Genomic DNA, 14750 nt, shown 5'->3' with positions numbered 1-14750 from the left:
TGAGGTTATTATTATATATATGTGTGTGTGTGTGTGTGTGTGTGTGTGTGTGTGTGTGTGTGTGTGTGTGTGTGTATTTGTGTATTAATATTCAAGAATGAAATATTTCTTCAAGTTATTTGAAACTTATATTTTAAACTTAAATTTACACAGCAATGGTTTCGCTGTCATAAAGTATTAATGTTAATTAAAAAATAAAACAAAAAAGTTTGCTTCTTCCAAATCACAATTTCATTCAGAGTAATGAGCATGCAGCATTATTATAATGCAATTACACGTGTCCTTATTCAAAATCACCGCCAATCACCGACAATTAACCTATTAACGATATACTCGCGCGAATTGCTTCTCCTTAATTAATTGCGCCAAGAGTTTGTCGGATAATCATCGGGTTTGTTGCTCGGCCACGTATTCCAGTATCAGGAATATCACATCACATATATATCACATATAATCTCGCATGCTTTTTTGCATTTCAGGCCAAATAGACCTCTGGACTCAGAGCATGACGGGCTGCCCGTGTAACTTCAACTCGTCCAAGACTGCCTGCGCCTGCTGCGTACCATCCGGTGGCTGCAGCTGCGGTGCGACAATGCCGAACAGGTGCACGCAATGCGGCCTCGAGAATTACTGTGCCAACAGTGAGTATGACCACGTGCGTCCGGCCCTTGGCAACTTTAAAAGCAGTGCGCGTCGACGCCCCTCTCATCCGACTCCAAGGAGTTGAGCCTTTGCACTATTGCCGTTTCCTTGGGACGAGCTGAGAGAATACGAATGAACCACGTCCGAATTGCCTTCCAATCCCAATTCTTTCAAGCAAAATTACCTTTCAAGATTACGTACGAATGGAGAGTGCGAAATTTCTATCTCTACAATACTTATTAGAGCATGCGCCTTTACGCGAATTATTGACGTACGATTGAGATTCGTTTGTACATTAACATTATACGAAACGCGATTATATTTGAATTTCGTCTAAATTTGCATTTGAATGAATTTGATCATTTACAAAAATTTCTTTTTTTTTTTTTTTCTTTCTTTGTTCTTTCTTAATGAATTATTACGAGGAAGGAAATTAATGATCAAAATTGAAAATACCTTGCCAAATTCGGAGACAAAAGTGTCTTAGCACTCAAATTTTTATAATTTCACAACTTAATAATCATTGCGAGTCTACGGATATTTTATACCGCCATAATTATTAACATATATTCAATTATAATTAATTGAATTTAAAATAAATAAATAGTTACCTTTTAACTAATGTATTAAATTGACATTTTTTAAAAAGAATATTAATCATGAGTTTTCATAATCACATCTCTTATTTGTTCAAACGACAAAATAAGAAATTAGTATTATCTATTCTATGTATAACTATGTATAATAACTTATTGCAGACAGTCTGAAAGGTGTTTTTATCTGAAATTTTTAAGAATAAAATTAAAAATCTAACGTATTATAGAAACAATTTATTCAACTAACACGAATGGCCAAAATACATAAATATGGGAATTTGAAAAACTCCCACAGCTCTGAGAAATCCCAACGACGTCACTTTTTAGCAATTAAAAAGTTATTCCAAGTATGATACTTAACAGGCATTTAAAAACTAAGCATACAATACTCATAGCCTTCGAGCTTCGAGCAATTAATGAAATTGTAATTTCATAGCTTGCTAACAACTACCTTCAATTTCATCCTTATACTTTCACTTTTTATATGTGGACAATGTCAATTGTGTGCAATTATTATCGCAAATCTATCAATTTAATTCATAATAGAAAATCTGTCAATATTCATTATTTATTTGGGGTCGAATAAAACTTTCAATTTTTTTCAAAATTTCAATTAATCTTCTACAAGTTTTTATCACGCGTATAATTACTTAGCACTTCTTTCGACACTTTGGACATTTTCACTCAGACTCTTTCAATTAACACCTACTTTCATGTTTCCACGAAAACCTATTGAAATACATTCGTTAGGCTCCTTTACTTTTTTCTATTTATTTCTTTTTTTTTTCTTTTTTTTTCTTTTTTCTTTTTTCTTTTTTCTTACTGTAACTTCAATACTCATTAGTACATTTTTATATTAAGTAAGTTATTATTTTCTTGCAACTATTCTTCATCGCGAAGAATGATAAAATTCACAACACATCGATATTAATGATAATCTTATCTTTTCCCATTGGAAAACAATGTATTTTAAAAATGAATTAAATAAAATTATAATAATATTGATAATAATAATAATGATGATAATAATAATAATGATGATAATAATAGTAATGATGATAATAAAGAAAAGAAGAGAAAGAAAGTGATTTCTTACTCATCCTAATTTTACTGATTTTTTTACATCATTTGCATTTAATTACGTCTACTCTAATCATTGCCGTAAATTTAAAATTTCCATTATTCATTGAACTATTTAAATAGCCGTTACAGTTACACTTTCCGCCTATTAATTTTAAATGTAGAGCACTTAAAAATCACTCGATTAATATCTATTTAAAGTCGTTTTCATTGATGTATTAGGTAAATATTCAGTTTTAATAATTCCAAGTATTTGTTGAACGTCTCTAAAAGGCAAATAAAACGATAATCAAACAGGATTGAAATTAATCTTGGCATCAATCGTAATTATTCCAATTTCTCACTCTTTAATTAATTCTCGTATTTAAAATTTATTTTGGCCATTTAAATTATTATAATACTATGTATTTTAACAAATCGTTAAATTAACGGCTTAACATTGAATGTAATAAATCGAGTTGAATTACGACTTGATCGTGGCAACGTTTCCAATTAATTGAGAAAATTGATTCTCACTGGGATAAACGAAATTTTTTATCAAGTGGCATAACGGCTATAATTTTTCCCTCGAAATGTTCATTCGAGGGATCGTAGAGACATTATTTGTATTCGATTTAATATTTTCCAAACGATGTCTCCCGAATTGTTAATTCGAAGGCAAAAGTCAGTTTTCCGTGCGTCCCAACACTTTCTTCGTTGGTCGATGATTGTCGAATGGTCACAATGTTAAAGCAATGCGCAGCAAAGCCACGAAAACTGAAATTACTAAAGCCGTCGTTTTCTTATTCTTAATACTTTAAGGACTAACCTCAGAAATCCCAGCACAAGCGCGGGAGCTGATTGAGCCAGTGAAGTCTGGTGTTCCTCCAAAAGGCAATTCTTTATCCAGCCTCGACCGAGAAATAGCTCCTTTGAAAGCTAAAGTTCCTATCCGGTGTCGTTTGGAAGTGCTCCTTAGAAAATCAGTCAGCTAAATTGTACCCTCAACCTTGGAAACAGTCAACTCGGGACTGAAGCGTATCACACGAGAAGTTCACCGCTATTGGATCACTCGTGATCAAACGACATCTATAGCTGATGGACTGTATGGACTATCCACTTACGGTATATAGCGAAGGATATTCCAGCCACAAGAGTTATCAATTACAAATACTTGATAGCCGTGTGTGAATTGAATGCCTAATTACACTTTTAGCACAATTTGTGCGCATATACGGTAAAGAACATTGACACACTTTAGAATATGACTGATTGGATTTTGAAAATGTGAGCAGCTCCGTTAGATCGGCTCTCGGACCATTTAATTATTGTCGAGTTGAATTGTTAATGTCTTGCCATTGATCATTGGTATTCAGCTGACATCTTAATAATGCGAAGGTTATTTACAAAATTATAAAATACGCGTGCGAATATGAGGTTTCATTACCTCTACGAAAACCTATGAATATATTCGAAGCAGTAGGACAAATAATAACAAAAATACACGATTCAAAACTAATTATACCCTATAAATAACCTAATTTATTTAGAGATCTATTAATATAATCAATTACTCTATTAATAGAAATGAAGCAATAAGATTAATAAAACGGGTGCGAAAATGTTTCTATAAAACCATATAGAGAATACCGATTTTTTTACTCTATCGAAAATAGAAGCGAATGAGTATTAATAGTTTAATAATCATGTACTAAGTATAAAAATTACTTTTATTATTAACTTGGTTGATTACGTAAAATTTTTATGTTATTGTACTTATTTATAATCTTATTTATGATTATTTATACTCATTTATACTGAATTTTGCTCTGTTCTCTGAACTCTTTATACTAAATTATTATTGTATTATTTTTTATATTGAATTAATATCAGTATTAATTTTTATAATTGAAATTTACAATTTATAAAACGATAATATTATCTAAATTATCGTATATATATATATATATATATATATATATATATATAAATAAATTATCCAGCACATTATTATAATTTGTTGATTTCAATTCTTTATACAAATATTTTATAGAAAACACAAAAAGCAAAAAAAATGTCATCAAATTTTATATAAAAGCTCATTAGCTATTTAAACGTATTAAAAATTTATAAATATTAATCTCGACAAAATTTTATGATTATCAGTCACATATTAATTTGTGTAATAATAGCTAAAATCTTTTATTACTTATTGCTTGTATAATAAATTTTGTGAAATTAATTGCATATAATTTTTATTGAAATACTGAAAACTTGAAATCATTGTAATACAAATTTGTGGGCTAATTAATATAATCCATAAAAAATGTATTAATTAATCTGTTTAAGTAAAATGGTATTTAAATAAAATTTACAAATTATTCACTGATATTAATATATCACCGAATACTTCAATATTTAAAAAATTAGGCAATTTAATTGAATAATATATCTTAGGCTGTTATGTTGTCTAATACGTCGTCAAAATTTTTTAAAACTAAAATTCTTTTTCACTGAAATAAAATTTTAATTTTTTTAAGAATTAGAATTCTTTTTCTATTGTATTAAAATTTGTTTACATCATAAATGAAAAAAAAAACATGTTTTATTTACACAACTATATTATTATTAAGTAAAATAAATGTTAAGATAAATTCCAATGTTAGTGAGTATACGAATTTCATATGTTTGATATAACCAACGTGAAAATTTTTATACTATACAATTAATGGTATTGAATAGTATTTGACACTACGGAATTTCTCTGTTTGTATGCATACGAAAACAGCGCTACTGTTATTAGAAAATAGTTATAAACGTCATCAGAATTAGTAAAATTTTATTTGAATGCACACATTGCTAAAAGAAATATCAAATCGAATATAATTTATGCAAACATTGGAAAATTCGTGATTTTCCTGTAAAAACAAAAGTCAATGTGCTAACGTCTTACTCCTCTCTCCCAACAGAGCGATGTGAAATATATTGCTTCGCTCTATCTTTCAATGATTTTCTCTTATCTTCCTCTAAACGATTAACTTAAGTGTTTTGTTGCACGCATAAGCGATATCTAAGGATGTCGTCACGGCAATAGTACTTGGCAGAAAGAAAAAGCAAAAAAAGCTTGAAAGCTTGAGAGAAGGCGATACGAAAAGCCAAGGAAAAACATCTCACAGATTTATCCTCGACCTTATACTTCATCATTGTATCTGTTTCCTTCGCAGTGTGCAATGTAACTCTGGATAGCCGACAGTTGTTCAGCAAATCGGATCGGGGCTTTGGGCAAATAAAATCACCGCAATTCAAGGGGCCCTCGATATGTACCTACAGGTTCGTGCCGGACACCGGGCAGCGAGTCGAGCTACAGGTCTGGCGAATGATATCTATTGGACAGCATAATGGCACTGCGTGAGTACACACACATAAATAATTGTACACACACACACACACACACACACACACACATATATATATATATATATTGAGCATTTATACGTTATATAACAATGTCGAGAGACTTTTCTACCTTTTGTGGCGGAGAAGAAGCTCCGACTCAAACTGTCACTTCCGTCTAAGTATCCGCTGAATGCTTTCTCGCCCTGTCATTTTCATCGTACATTTCCGTCCCTTGTGTTATTGGATTTTTTGGATTTTATTAAGATTTATACTGAAACCGACGAATGCTTATCCCATACTGTAAATGATGAAATTTCTATTCGCAACTCCTAGTCGATAGCAATGAGTATTAATAATTCATTGTGAACATAACGGTTTAAAGCATTTGGCACAAAACAATATTAATGTATTAATAGTCGTTACATGTTCTAGTACTTCAATGGATGTAGCGATAAATATTGTCAGTACAATCGAATTTATGACCAATTATAGAAGTACTTGAAAGATTTATTTATAATATAATATTATTATGTTCCGAGGAGAAACATTAGTCTTAATAATTATAATAAAGGAAATATTAAATTTTAATATCTACGATTTTTATAGATAATTAATGATTTATTATATTATTAAATTATTACATATAATTATTAATTTTAACATTGAATTTAAATCAGTTTTATGCTTTTTCCATAATGAAATAAAGTTAGACCATTAGGTTTTTAAATTTCTTTTTATATCTAAAGAATATTTGATCGTCAATGAGTTACATTCAGGTACATGAAGAATATATTGAATTTCAGTTAAAAACGACAAATATAAAAGTTTAGTAATCTAATATCCATTAAATTGTTCACAAAATCGTTATTCTTCTTCTTTTTTTTTTTTTTTTTTTTATTTATTTACCATAAAATAATTGCGTATTAATAATACAAATTATAATTTTCTAGTATGTTACAAATATTAAAATTTTTATTCTTAATATGAAATATCCAAATGACATTTAGAATTGTCAAATAAATATCTTCAAAAAGTACTTCTGAAGTTCATAAATATGTATAGAAAGAATGAATACGTGCACATACGAATTGCAGTACGAATTATTTAGATCTAGTTAAATATTCCTTTAAAATGTACTGGCTACAAAATTTTTTTAGACATTTTAAAAAAATTAAATCTCAAGTGAACTTCAAACTTATAATATAAATAGAAATAGAAATATTATAAAAGATAAAAACTTTAATATTGAATATTTTTTATGCTTATCTACGGCCTCATAATATTTCATGCTATTGGTGCAAAATTTTATTGACTTATAAAAAATTACTTAATAGAGATTATACCTAAATGATTATTGATTACAGTATTTGATGTATCCATTTGTTTATTTATAATATTTAGAACGTTGAGTGAATTATATATAATATAAAACTGTACAAATGTATATAACTTTCAACTAAAATATGTTTATTATTTTTATAAATAATTCAGTGCTTCTTGGAGTTAAATGTTTCTATTTCAGATAACTCTTGATCAAAGATCTTTGCAACCGATAGTATTTTCAATTTGTCATACTTCAAGGGACAAGTGCGCGTTCGACATTGGAAGATACGATACCTTCCCGTAGCATAGCACGCGCAGAAAAATTGCCGTCCCTTGTCGCTTCGCATTTGCTTCTCTCTCTCTCTCTCTCTCTCTCTCTCTCTCTCTCTCTCTCTCTCTCTCTCTCTCTCTATCTATCTATCTATCTATGCATCTCTATCTATCTATCTATCTATGCATCTCTCTCTCTCTCTCTCTCTCTCTCTCTCTCTCTCTCTCTACCTCTGCCTGTATTACTCTATACATATGTATATAAACGTTCAAACACGTTTATGTGTACTCTCTCACACACGCGTGAAAGTTCGCGTTCCCGACGAACGAGCAGTAATATGGCGAACTCGGGTACTTTTACGTTCTTTTTTCATTGTATATACCTATGTATGTCTCTCGTCTGTTTGACGACCCGTAAAACTTTTTACAATTTTTCGATGCGAGAGTCCTGCAGAAACTACAAGTATAGAGAAAAGAGTGAGAAAGAGCGGAAGAGAGTTAGCATGACGATGGAGGAGGAGAGAAATGAAGAGATAACCATTGCAGGTGACAGACTCCTAGTTTCATCCATTGTACTTTTATATATCGGCTTCTGTCCAGTTTTACTCATTCTCTTTGTATACGATTGTTCTTTTAAGGAGACCCACCCCACCCCCCTATCCCTCGCCACGGCCACATCAACACTCGCAACACTTTCTCACTCTTTTTTTTTTTATCACCCTTATTCAGACTGTTTTTGTTTCTATATATACAATTTATTTTCTTGTTCTATTAATTCTGCTTCTTTTTCTTTTTTCAATGGAATTTCACATTTTATGCACAAACTTGAGTCTTTGTTTAATCGTCATACTAGTTTTGACGAGATATTTGGACAAAGTTAGTTTGTAAAAAGTTAGATCTTTAGAAATAGAAGAAATTTCATCAGCAATTGTACTTTTAAAAGTTTTTTAATTCACATGGAGATCAGCAAAGTAATGTTAATCAATATTTTTCTTCCGTATTCTAAGTGTATTACTTCCACGATTTTTCCAATAAAATATTATTGTTTTAAAACGTTGTACTATTCCATAATAAATATTATATTTAAATAATTTCATAAAATATGCTTTTCATATAATTAATGATTTTTTCATCACATCAATTCATCATACAAATTAAAATTTTCGCAGTAAAATTGATGATAAACTGATAATAAATTATTTATATTTATTCAATATAATTTTCATTTCCAAATAAAAATGCTTAGTTATATGAAAATCAAGAATTTCATTTAGGATAAAAAATTATTTACACGAACTCTGGATACATTGAACATTCTATGTGATAGAGTAGATTTAGTGTTCCGCTTACATGGGAAAAACTTGAATGAAGAAGTGCACAATGACGGGATAACTACTACTTAATTAGGAGTTGACAGGAAAAAAGCAATTCGACGCTTAAATTACCGTCAGTGCGAAATCTTACGACTCTTTCGTTCGATTTTTAATGTGTTTTTTTTTTTTTTTTTTTTTTTTTTTTTTTTTACCTAACGCTTAGTCCTATTTATTATTTATTTAATTTTCATATTTCAAAGGGTAATTGAAACGTGTGTCGAATCTTATTTATATATTCATAGTATAAGAACATCGTAGACTCCATTTTTATATTATAATAATCCTTGAAATTTGTAATACTTGCTACATAATAAAAATAATGATTTAATAATTAATTGCGATGGATTAAATGTAAAGTTTATTACTGAATATAACATAGTGCGTGAAGTTAAGGAAATATTCAATTAAGTCTTTACTAACATTATTTATGTTACGATTATAAAATATAGTTGACATGAATAATAAAGTTCATTGTCAATCGGCAACTTACTTAAGCTTCGCGTCGTTTGCAAAAGTCGTATGTCCAGAATTTAATTTCCGGCTAAGCAAAATATCATATCCTTTTTCAATTTTTTAGTTCCATGTAAAAAAATATCATTCACATTAATATTAAGATGGATGAGTAAAAAAAATATAATTGCAACATAAACAATATTGCAAATATCGAGTGAAATTTTAAAGTAAATAACAATAATGTTTATAAAAATTTTATTCGATCCTTTTAGGATTACGGTTTTAAGATTTTAAAATATAAAGTCACCTTTTTACGTATGAATTCACTCTGATTTAGGGAATGTATATAAATTTATTCGTTGAGTATTTCAGTATTTCAGTCCAGGTAACCTTTAACGTCATATAGCGCGCCATTAATTAGATAAATACATGTATAAAATTTACTCACGCTAAGTACTTTCGTAAAGTAATTGTGTAGATGATAATTTTTAAATGAAAAAAATTTTCCATCCAACGTACAAAAAAAAAATTCTAAAATATTTTAAAATTTTGTAAAAATATATTCTCAATATTTAAACATTACACGAGCATTTCAATATATATATATATATATATATATTAAAATAGTATTAAAATATTAAAATAATCGATAAATTATTATTTAAAAATGAATTTATCTAATGGTATTATATTAAGAGCAAATCTTACTTCGTCGCTTCAAAATATATTATTTCACGCCTAATATAATGAGAATTAAAATAATGAAAATTACATCCTACTAATCGTGTTTTTCTAACTTAATCTTGATCATTGCATCGATCAGTTCTCGTGTAAACTATTTTTGCCGAAAAAATCACTAGTCGTAGGAAACGGACATACCAAGATGCAATAACCCGACACTCATGGATTTTGAAATAAGTGATAAGTCCATTGGAAAGTCCGAATTTTTGTTGAGAGAGTGAGAGAGAAAAGAAGCCGGACGGAAGTCCGCGAGTCGTAAGAAACAATTTTCACGGCAGCTGTTAAGAATCAACGTTGCGCACCCCCCAGGCGTCACATGTTTCCTCGTAAATAAGAGCGCAAGGTCCGGACGAGCAGCTCGTTATGCGCTTTCTCTCCCTTCCTCGTATTCTCGCGCGTGCACGAACTTTCGTATAATTTAAGTTGATGCAAGTTATGTCCGTGGGACAGGCTGGTTGGGCTTACGACTGCCGGCTACGAGCTTATTTGTGACACATAAACTGCGACGCGCGACCGATTCGGTCGCCAAGGCATTCGTCGCATCCTTGTTGCCTTGCTTCTGATGCCTCGTCCCTTACTATTGTGAAAGTTACAAGTTGCGCTCGCATTAAGCGGAGGCGGACACTTCCCGAATCGATTTTAATTAACTCGACGCTCTATTTCCCTCGTAGCAGCGTTAGCTTTTACGAATAAAAATAGTCTTGTGAATTCATTTTGTAAATACCAGCGCATTAATTCAGATTTACAGGTATTTACCTTTCAAATATTTTTATTCCTGATTGCAGAGAAAATTCTTATTCATTCTGATCTTTGTATTTATCTGTAATTATATAAATAATATATATATATATATATATATATATATATATATATATGTATGGATATCGTATTAAGGCACTTTTTTCTTGAGAATAATTAATCTTTGAAAAAATTTTTATAACTATATCTGCAAAGGGAACGATTTAAATGGAAATTTTTAGTACGGATAATAATGTGACTTATGCAAAATTTCAAACAAATAATATAACTAATATAATTAAGTATAAAGCTATTATTTTCAATAGTATTAAAAGTATGGGTATAATTTGAATTCCAATGCTAAAATTTAACTCAACTGATAAAATAACTAACATAAATAATATTTATTAACATTAAAGAGATTTATAACTACGTAATATACTTATAAAACTTTGTACTTTTATAATGACAACTTTTTAAATTAATGTAAATTTATAGGTGGTTTAAAAGTATTAAAATTTTTTTAGAAAAAAATCTTTCATAAGAAATATTTAGATATTAATTTACATTAAAGAACAAATAATAATAATAAAAACAACTTTATTGGTGATTAAGTAGTAATTGAAAAATTTACAAACAATTCATCCGCATCTATAATTTATAATAATAAAAAAATAAAATTAAGTATTAAAAGTACAGTTTACTTTTAAAATACTCAATAGAATTTATAAAAACTTTTTATCAAAGTTTATGAAATCTAAAACTATTTTCAATTATCTAACTATGCATTATTATTCATTTACGATATTCGTTTACGATCGTATTAGCAGCAAATATTGTAATTATAATCATTCTTACATTATACACGATGAAATATATATATTTGGAAATTTATCTTCTCTCTTTTATCAGCATTTATTAACGACAATTCCTATTATTATCGAAGTTTTATACTACATTTATTGATATTATCTAGTGATAATGCAATTCTAAGCTTCATTTCTTCAACATAGGTTTAACAACTTTTTATCAATTGAATATTTGGAGTTTCAGGCATTCGTTATCATTGCTCTATTTGAAATCCTAATCACATTGCTTTGTCGTTTTTACTTTTATACCAATAATCATTAGTATTGAGACAAAAGCTCATTTATATCATATTGTATAGGATGGTGTATTTCAGCCCTAATGATCTCAATTGACGTTAATATCAAATTATTGTTGATATGATTTTTTTTTTCTTTTTTTTTCTAAATCTCCCTCATGATTATATGCATTTTAACTTTTATCTACATATAGATACTGGATGTCAATTAAAAAATACTTTATTGATAAACGTTGTAATATCCTTCTCAAAGCTTAATATGTCACACGCTCCATTTAGAAATATCTTCATTTATCGATATAATCTTCCCTCTTCTTTTACAAGAAGTTGTGCACTTTTAATCACTCGTTGTTAATTATGTTCTATTAATTCTGGTTTGATCATTTTATATTAAAACAGCAAACTTTAAAATCGATAAAAATTATTTAACTTTTATAAATGCAAGTCGAAATTTATTGTTGAAAGTATAGTTCGGTCTAAGGCTTTTTGCATCGAGTTAATTATTAAGATAATTAAAAAGACGTTGGTTTCTTAAAATTTCAATCAACTTGGTAAAGCATGTAAAAATTAGTAAATTGAATTGGTTTCCAAATTTCTACACATTTAAACGGCTTAAGCTCATAAAGCAATATTTAAGTGTTTAATGCTTTCAAAATATTTTCATTCAAATTACATTTTCTCATATTCTCATTTTCGATGTTTGCTCATACATTGTCATATTAAAAATCTATGCTGAATTAAATCTACGACTAAATGTCAACGATTATGTTCAAAGCCATTAAACTGTTTTATGGAGAAGTTATCTTTAATACTCATTAATGAATCACTGAAGTGAAAAGCCAATCACCTAAGGAACGAAATATTTCATTAAATTCGCGAGCTACGTTAAGCATTATATTTGTGCGAATAAGGTAATATCTTTAATGAATCCTTAAATTGTCTACATTATAAATACTCGATATTTTTAAATATATTGAAAACAATATATGCCAACATCAGATTACCGTGTCTGTCAATGTCTGACTAAAAAAAATTCAAAATTTCTTTGCTGGTATTAGTGTATTACCAAACGATTTTAACATTCAATATAAAATAGGCCAATATTTTATAAACGCATATTATTTTTCCAGCCGTTAATAAAATTTCTTAATATTTCTCAGTATTTTTTTCCTCCCTGTGAAATATTTACCACCAACGAGGCTTTTACTTTTTCGCTATCTTGCTTTTCTACAAAATAAATATAATTCATCAAGTTTCTTGTTCAATCCCAATTACTACAATAACGCGGTATTTCAAGAAAGAAGAAAACAAGTAAAAGCCACCGAACCCAAAGTATTCCTGTTCCCTATACCTGCAATGTCACCCGCCTAGATTTGCTCTTGTTTCAACGTTGTGTTAAAAAAGTCTCGTGAAAAAGCTGATCTCAGCACACGTCTCTTATATGCTACGGCGGACAACAGCCGTAGGAGTAGCTCCGCTGGTCTTTTCGACCTTTCTCTCTCTCTCTCTCTCTATCTCTCTCTCTCTCTCTCTCTCTCTCTCTCTCTCTCTCTCTCTCTCAGTCTGTCTGTCTGTCTGACTATCCCGCCAGAGGCAGTAGGAAAGGAGCGAAACGTTTTCAGCGGCTTGCCGCTCCGCAGTTCTAATCTTGAATGCCACGGCACGTGTTCTTTCGAGTAGAATAACAGAGCACCTCGTTCTTTTATTCTTTTCAAGGTGTGCGGCAATTAGGTCACCCCCACGTGCCTTTATCCTATTGCTCTTTTCCTTCGTAAAGCGCAGGCATATATTTTCGAGACGCTTCGATCGGCCCGGAACGCTCCAACGACTTCCAGAATGCTTGAAATCGTTTTTTCAAATACCATTTCAAATTTGCTTTTGCTTTTGAAATTCGCGCTTTACTTTTAAATAATAATATTTACACACGAACTCGCCTTACCTAATAATAATATAAATATTGTGCTATTATTACCAACATGAACAGCAAAAATTTCTATATTGTATCTATTGTATTTCGTTATATAGTTATATAGTTTTTTAGAGATTATAATAAGGATTAAAAAATCTGTAGGAACGAGGTAAGACTAAGTTAAACCAGGATAACCCATGCCAATTGTCATTAATTATAATTTACTTATTAAGTAGAACATTAATTCAAGCATTTTATTATCATTGAAAAGTTCATCGAAAGACATGTAATATTGTGTAAAATTTGAATAAAATGAAAATCTTCGTCAAATATTACTTACAGCCCAATGCAATAATTAATTAGGTAAAATAATTTATTTATGAGACGATAGCTGTTTGCATCTTCTCGTCAATCAATTGTTGCGGAATTATTAATTCTTTAATTAAATAGAAATACGAATAGCGAGAAACCCATGACTAAGCACAATATTATGTTTTATTCATATTTAATTCATATCTAAATTACTCAATACTTTCTCAGAAATTAATTATTCTGTTAATTTTATCGTTGCCTGGGATTTTTACGTGATACAGATCTCTCATCTCTTACATTAAAGTCTGAATTACGAGCGTTGCTATCGATTATCAAACTGCCAATCAATGCTTTTTATTTTTAAAAAATTTAATTAACCATTAGCTTGGAATGAATGGAAACTTACGATTATACCAGATTCATATACCATTGAGTCAAACTCTGGTACATGATTTGAGTATATGTGGAGGAGGCGTTTTCAAATTAAATTCGTACAGATCCTATAAACTATCCGAACGACCGAATTGTTAGGAAGGCGATGTTGTGTACATGCATGCATATGTCGTTTTATGATATGAATAGTGCATATTTAATGAAAGTATGTATGTATGTATGTATGTATGTATGTATTTATAAAATGTCGTAAGAAAAAAAATCTCATTTATTCGATATATTATGAGTGAAATGTAGCCTTCTGACCTTTTCGGAAAAAAACAAGCAAAAATTGGAAATGAATGAAAGCTAAGTCTTACAGCAGAAATAATAACTTTATGTAGTTTTTTGCATTTATTTTTGTTTTTTTATTGTTTTTGTTTTTATTTATTTTGTTTGTT

General features: G+C 29.5%; 1 protein-coding gene across 1 annotated transcript in view; it reads left to right on the top strand.

Annotated features, from left to right (window-relative positions):
* The window catches only part of LOC105359497 (uncharacterized), a 224319-nt gene that overhangs the window by 67894 nt on the left and 141675 nt on the right, over positions 1 to 14750 (top strand). Inside the window, exons 2-3 of the mRNA XM_011496111.1 lie at positions 480 to 641; positions 5522 to 5705. Of these exons, the coding sequence (XP_011494413.1) occupies positions 480 to 641; positions 5522 to 5705 (346 nt within the window). The remainder of the gene's footprint in view (positions 1 to 479; positions 642 to 5521; positions 5706 to 14750) is intronic.

Source organism: Ceratosolen solmsi, unplaced genomic scaffold (assembly GCF_000503995.2).
Source record: "Ceratosolen solmsi marchali unplaced genomic scaffold, CerSol_1.0 scaffold11, whole genome shotgun sequence".
In the NCBI taxonomy this organism is placed as follows: domain Eukaryota; kingdom Metazoa; phylum Arthropoda; class Insecta; order Hymenoptera; family Agaonidae; genus Ceratosolen; species Ceratosolen solmsi.
The sequence above is the reverse complement of the archived record's forward strand: the minus strand, read 5'-3'. Positions and strand labels throughout refer to the sequence as shown.